The sequence below is a fragment of the Crocodylus siamensis genome, chromosome 14, assembly GCF_052110815.1.
Source record: "Crocodylus siamensis isolate JL-2025a chromosome 14, ASM5211081v1, whole genome shotgun sequence".
Classification (NCBI taxonomy): domain Eukaryota; kingdom Metazoa; phylum Chordata; order Crocodylia; family Crocodylidae; genus Crocodylus; species Crocodylus siamensis.
The window spans coordinates 9,348,551-9,355,736 of record NC_143408.1 but is presented as its reverse complement, the minus strand read 5'-3'; the positions used below and the strand labels follow the sequence as shown (position 1 = coordinate 9,355,736).

Here is a 7,186-nt window from a genome sequence, read left to right as displayed (position 1 = left end):
CTAAAACGCTGCCCTAGGAGCAGAGGGGAGGGGAGGGGAGTGGGGTGCTGCAAAGCCCCATGGGTTGCCAGTGGAATGTGACCTAACAAGGCTGGTGATGGGATCTCGTACAGGTGCTTTAACTTACAGTACTGAATCTGATACCATGTCCATCGAGGGTTCTTGTAGAGTGGGATCCATTATTTTTACAATACTCTATGCGCCCAGCAGCGATCCGATCCGGCTTCAGATCCGGCTGCTTCAGATGGAGCTCTGACCGATCCGGCCAAAGCTTCGGGGCCACCTTGGAGATCCAGCCATAGGGTATAATGGGGAATCAATGAAATATCTATAACTTTGTTGTTTTTTGTCCGATTTGGATGAAACTTGCAGGGATGGTGGCCCCTGCCGTGACACCTGCCAGCTGTCGAGGAGATCGGTGCAGGGGGGTTCTGGGGCCCTGTACCCCAGCTGCTGACGGGCAAAACTGTGCCAAGACTGTCTCTGTCTTGGGGCAGTTGAGTGTCTGTATTGATTCTTTCCTCGCCTTAGCCTGGCTTTGTAGGTGCTAATGGATGCTCGTTAAATCGTTATGTAGTAGCTAGGTCCTGTGTACTGAGCTGGTCCCTGAGTGAATCCTGATTGATTGATTGGTAACTGGTAACACAGCAGCGTAGCAGCCAGGCCTGCAGCAGTGTCTCCGCTCCCCGCCCCAGGACAGACAGTCAGTCCCACAAGCACCCGTGGCACCAGTCTTGCTTGTCCACAGCTTGAGGGGCAGTTCCCCCAAACCACCGCACCGATCTTCTTGCAGTTTTCACCCCGCTATGTTGCAATGCCTAGACGTGACATGAGTTTTGCTTTCAAAATTTGGGGTGCTGTTCCCCCCAAGCCCCTGCACCAATTTTCTTGAAACTTGGCAGGCTTCATCCTCTCTGCAGAATCTATCACTCCTGAAAATTTCATCTAAATCAGACAAACCCCCCCCAATAAAGTTATAGATATTTTATTGTTTCTCCATTATACCCTATAGCCGGATCTCTGAGGTGGCTCCAAAGCTCTTCGGGAAGCCGACTGAGGCCAGCACTTTGACCCGAATGTGCTGCCTTGGACCCCAAAGTGTCCAAAGCTTCTTCAGATCCCAAGCTCTGCCCAAAGCCTCGCACAGCCCTACTGTTTGGTTACAGCTGCAGAGCACTTTCTGCAGTCCTACCATGCAACAACAGTCACTTCTGTACCCTGCCTCAGAATCCATGTCCCGATACAGCATTGAGGATGGTGCACTTGGTGGAGCAGTACAGCAATCAAGGGGTTAACCTAGGCATTTCAGTGACTTGGAGCAGACTAGAAATCTTAGATTAACTTGTCTAAAATGTCACATTTCATTAAAGTGAAAGATTGCCAAATAGCATTATAGCAAAGGCCTTCCTTTTGGGATTATGGGATTGGGAGCTTTCTTACTCTGATCTGGTTTGAGACAGGTTCTTAAGCTGGTAAAGGGAAATGACTCTCCTGAGCAAGAAAGATGACAAATAATGACTAGTAATCTCAGCAATACAGGCACTATCAAAGAGACACTTTGCTCAGAGTGGAACTTTTCAAGACGCTGAACATCATGTGGGAATGCATGAAAAAAATCTTGTTCAACTCCCTTTGTGTTAGCTTGTGGAGCATCTGGAACTGGATACAGATCTTCTGGAGAAAAAATGGTCTGTTGACTCTATCAATGCTTTCAGTGGTAACTGGATGCCTCCTGGGATTTTTGTTAAGGGCTTTGGAGCTAACAGAACTGGTAAGTAGGAAAAATGTGGTGTGCATGCAGAAAATATTGGGGAAGGAGGGGGAAGAGGTCAAATTTCTCTGTATTGTTAAATGGTAATTAGTGGTCATGTTTATTTTATATAACATGGAAATACATTGGAAGCTTGCTAATCTGCACTTGATTAAACCTTGCATTATAATTTGTACAGCAAAAAAAAACCACGTGTCCATTTCATCCACACTTCCCTGCAAAACCGGTATTAGAGGTAGCACCTTATAGGGCTCTTTTAGGACTAACGCAACTTTGTCTTCCCCAAACGTACTATAGCACAAAGTATTAGCAAAAATAATTCTGAGTAAACTACAATTGCCACAAAAGCACCCGTTTTTAGTGATGAATCTTCCAAGTAGCTTTAATGTCTAGCTTCTTACTTGTTGATTTACAAGAAGCGTTTAATCCCAGTGAGGCAGGTCCTGCCTCTTACTCCACCACAGAAATATCCCTGGTAATGGATCAAGATACTCCCATTGCACAAGGAGGAAATCAGAGTTTGGTGAGCAGTCTTAACCATCATGGCATGAAGCCCAGCTCTGCAAAGGCGCTCTGTTTTGCAGTGTTTAGGTCAGGGGTGGGCAAAATGTGGCCCGTGGGCAGGATGTGGCCCGCCAGGCCATTCTATCTGGCCCACGGGGACCCTAAAAACATTTAGAAAAGTAATATTTATCTGCCCCTAGCTACCTGTCATGTGGCCCTTGATGGCTTGCCAAAACTCAGTAACCAGCCCTCCGCCCAAAATAATTGCCCACCCCTGGTTTAGGAGGATGTGAGGCCTGAGTGGGCAAGGAGAGAGCAAGACGTGTATCCACTGCTTATGGTACCTCCCAAGAATGCTTCTGCAGGATGGGGGAGATACCTTCCACCAGCAATTCCCAATGTGGTGCCCATGGGTGCCATGGCACACCCCGAGGTTTATTCAGGTGCCCATGAGCATTTTCAGGATCAGTAAAAATCATTATTCCAACAAAAAATGCTGTCACTGCTGATTGAACTCAGGCTGCACGTAATGGCCACCAAATTGAGACTCAGTCTGACTGATGCAGTGCTGGAGTGGCCTTTACTATTCCCTCCCCAAATGAAACTATGCGCATGAGCACATCCAGGAGTCTGAACTCTAAACTTTAATATTCATATTCGCCCACTGCTTTTTCTTTTAAATTTGAACGTGCCCTTGGGCACATAAACATTGGGAGCCCCTGCCTTCCACTATCCCTTTTCTACGCTTTTGCCCAGCTCCTGCTTAAGTTTCTCTATCTGGTTTCTGCACACAGGACCTTCTCTACTATGCCAATTAGCAGGGTTGTGCTTGGGATAATTATACTTATCACTTGCATAGTATTTTACATCTCTTTTTAAAAGTCTGAGCGGATATTAATGAATCCTCCTAACAGCCCTGTGAAGCATAACAATAAATGTTGTGATCCCAATTATAGAGATTAGGGAACTGAAGCAAAGATTTTTCCAGGACCAGCCAGCAAGTAAATGGCACAGCTGAGATTCAAACTCAGGAGTCGCTCGTGCCCTTCTCCTGCTGCCTCTAATCCACCAAGAAACTGAACCAAAATGTCATTGAAAAATCTGATCTTTCAGCCCTTCCTGTGCTCTTGCTCGGTTCGTCTGCTCCACTGCTGAAAACAACACAAAATATGTATTAGGTGACACTGATGATCTTGGGAAAAGCTACAGCTCTCGATCTTTCACGTAGGCATTGTTTGAGGTAGCTGCGATGTAGGTCATTCTACAGCTCGTCCGTCTTGCCGTTACATCTCAGAGTTCAGCCGGTCACGGAACGGACTCACGTAATCTGGCAGGACTTGGAAAGGTCTGTCACTTCAATTAGGATTCCCAGCTTGGCTGCCCATAGCACAGATAATCTAGTTACTTACCTGAAGCAAGCCCCATGCCTGCTGAGTCTCAGTGTGCTCTGACACCCAGTGCCCCTGCCCTGGGCTTCCATGCACCGCGGCTGACTGAGTTTCTTGCCTGCTGAACATTTGCTCAGTGACTCATTGATTCTTGTAGCCTGTTAAGGCCTATGTTGAATAAGCCCATGTGCCCCCCTTGCCTTGTGGGCTGAGCTACTGAACCAGCAGACTCCTACCACCAGGGAGTCTCTTCTATGGTCCCCGACTGGGGACTTCTTGTACCTGCACGCTTGCACCCACTCTGCCCCACGCCTCGATGCACGAAGTCCTGTAACTCTACTTTCCCTGATCAATTGTATCCAGGTTCACTGACTCTGGCAGCCACCAAGGTTCAGGGAGCTTTTGGACTGAAGCTGTCAAGACTCAGGTATCAGAATAAACAGCCGTCTGTTTTGCTTGGTCCCATTGCTTCTTTGTGGCACTAACCAGTGCATCCAAAGCAGTGACCCTCTATGGACCAAGTTCAAGACTGGGGAAGGTTTCTTTGCATTTGAAGTGATTTGAGGTTCCTTGAGAGTACCTTAGTGCCCAAGAAAGTAGGGAAGTGCTATGTTGTAGGTGGGGAGCTGACTCATAGCAAGACTAAGGGCTTGATCTGGGCCTTAGGGCCAAAAACAAGACTAAGGCGGATACAAACTGTTGTGCTCAGCTGCCATCTAATCCCCAGGCACCTAAATGTTCCCTGTTTGACTTCATGGTAGGTAATGGGAGCTCTAGTTACGTGCATTTGCAGAGCTGATCTATACCCAGCAGCTTGCCACCAAGCCCATGCCAAATCAAATCAGTGCCAAAAACTTGGGGCACTTACACACATGCAAGAAACCTGTTCCAACACACTGGAAATCCAGCGCGTACGAGCAGACTCGATTAATCGAGTGTGCTGGAGAATGCAAATCGATACACTGGCAGCCTCCTGTGTCACGTGTACCAGCAGCGCAGCACGCCCCTGAGCTGAGAAAATGGCAGCAGTGTGCTTTGAAGTAAAACACATTCAATGTGCCTTGGTCCAAAGTGCACTGCCACCATTTTCTCAGCATGAGGTGCACTGCGCGGCTGAGCCATGTGCTCCCAACATGGCGCTGGGTGCTTTTAATTAGCATGGCTTGCTAATTAAAAGCACCCAGCGCCATATTGGGACTAGATATAAAAATGCCCTAGGTGTCCCTTTGCTGAAGTCCCTTCAGGGGGTTGATCCCACAAGCACGCTCAAAACATGCCTAACATACACTGGCAGAATTGGGCGTCTCATAAAATGCAGGGGCACTTTGGCAACACATAGGGGTGCATGCGGGTGCACATGTACCCCACGGTGGAGGTGCACCCCCTGCAAAAAGGGGCCACCGACACTGCTGGCAGCATCTGTGGGCGGTCTGCGATCGCCGCTGACCGCCACTGCCGGTGGTGTCTGCAGGTGGTCGCTGACCACTAGTGTGAGCTCACCACCCTGCCCTCCAACCCCGTCACCGACAGCTGCCTGTGGCAACTCCCCACTTGCCTCCGCCATGCTCCCACCACGACCTGCAGGAGCTCGCCGTGCCCCTGCAGCCTCCGGGGGCATGTGGCATTCATGCAGTGGCAGCTGCCATTTTCTTTGAAGAAGTACTGGAGGAAGTATTTACCTTTTATGTAGTAGCCTAGTGGTTTGAAACCTCACCCAGGAAATGGGAAACCTGGGTTGAATTCCCACTTCAGCCTGAGAGGATTCGAAGCCCATATCCCATTTTTCCTGGGCTGCCCTAACAACCAGCTATAGGCTAGACTGAGATGGGGTGCAGCATACTCTGCCCCTCCTACTGACATTGTGCCAGCACCTAGAAAAGAAAGCAAGATTCATGCAAGTGTAATCCTTCTGCCAGGCACCAGTTGGCAGCAACAAGGGCCAGGTTCAATCTTGGGGTCGAAATATATTTTACCTTGGCTTGAGCCCCCACCTAGAGCACCTGGGAAACACTAAATAAATTACTAAGGGGTCCCACACAACCCCCCCCCCACGCGCACTGTGAGCACAGAGGGTAAATGTATTACAGAAGCAAAGGCAAAGAAAACACTAAATACAATTTAAAACACTACCAACTACATGGCATAGTTCATAGATTGCACCCTCTTGGAGAGGCTTCACCCATGCCCAGGCAGTCTGGCATCCTTACACCTGCCCTTCAGCAATGGGCTGGAGAGGGGGCTTCACTGGGGAGTCCTTTGAGCTGGTCCTTGCATCCACCGGGCCGCAGGAAGCTGCTAGGGCACTTCTGTGTTGCAAAGGGCCCCTCATCGATCCTTGAAACACTGAATGGCAATTCCCACTTCCATGTGGTGGTCTTGAGGGGTGAACTGTAGCTCCAGACAGCATGCTGCACCCCTAAGTTCCTAGTCCCACTCCTAGCTCTGCTGGGCAGAAACTTCAAGAAGAAAACATCGAAGGAGAGGTCAGATAGGCCTACTTTGTCAGGCCTGAAGCAAAAGTTGGCCAGGCCTATACTGCACTGAGGCCTGAACATGTAGCTGGGGGTCAGCTACACAGCTGGGCTGAAACACCGTAGGCGTAGAAACAGCAGAAAAAAGGCCCAGGCTATGGCTGCAGCCTGGACATGCAGTCTCAGCTATGCCCTATGCTGAGATGATACATTTACAAAATAGAGGGGCCAGGACCCATTCCTGGGCACACTGTTCCAGTGAACAGCACCCTGGTGTTAATCCCACTTAAGGCCAGTGTAGCCAGCAACAGCCAGGACCCATTCCTGGGAAGTTTGCTTTAGGGATTAATACCCCCATGGCATTAACCAACTTAAAACAAAAGAAAGAAAGAAAGCAAGAAAGCAAGAAAGAGGAAGGAAATAGGAGTCTCAAACTCCAAAACTGACTTTCTCTCCCTCTATCTGAGGCTTTCCTTCAAATAGGGTTTACCCACCTCTCCATTGAAGAGGGGGGAGCAGGTTTTTGTGCTCCTGATGTAGCTGGGCAGCTCTCCACAGCCCCAGCAGAGCGAGCGAGCCTTAGAGTGGTTCTGTGTGAACCAGCACTGTCCCGATTCGATTTCCGCTTCGGGGATTCGACAGGACAGTGTTTTGTTTTGAGTTCTGTTTTGTTTCGAAAGCTCTGTTCCATTTTGTTTAGTCGAAACTCTTTTGCTGTTTCGACGCTGTTTCGATGTTTTGCTAATAGCTTATTATGGGGAAACATAAAAATTGATTTAAATGTTTTCAACCCAAAGCACGTTGAAACAGCTTCCAAACGAAATGCCAGGTGAAATTTTGCACAGCCCTGGTTCTTATATATATGGTGTGACATCACCCACGCCTTGTCCGATCACAGAGAGCCACATGTCAATCTTTGTCCCAACCAATCTGCCTGAAGCATCCTCTGCTTCCCCTGGCCAATGAAACCAGAGGCTTTTACATATTTCCCCGAGATACAGGCCCCAGCTTGCTGGGTGCTGAGCACATGGCCAGAACAACAGGGGCCATCT

General features: G+C 48.8%; 1 protein-coding gene across 1 annotated transcript in view; it reads left to right on the top strand.

Annotated features, from left to right (window-relative positions):
• Positions 1-1,594: 1,594 nt before the first annotated feature.
• The window catches only part of LOC149853337 (excitatory amino acid transporter 5-like), a 69,276-nt gene continuing 63,684 nt past the window's right edge, over positions 1,595-7,186 (top strand). Inside the window, exon 1 of the mRNA XM_090027749.1 lies at positions 1,595-1,771. Within this exon, the coding sequence (XP_089883875.1) occupies positions 1,595-1,771 (177 nt within the window). The remainder of the gene's footprint in view (positions 1,772-7,186) is intronic.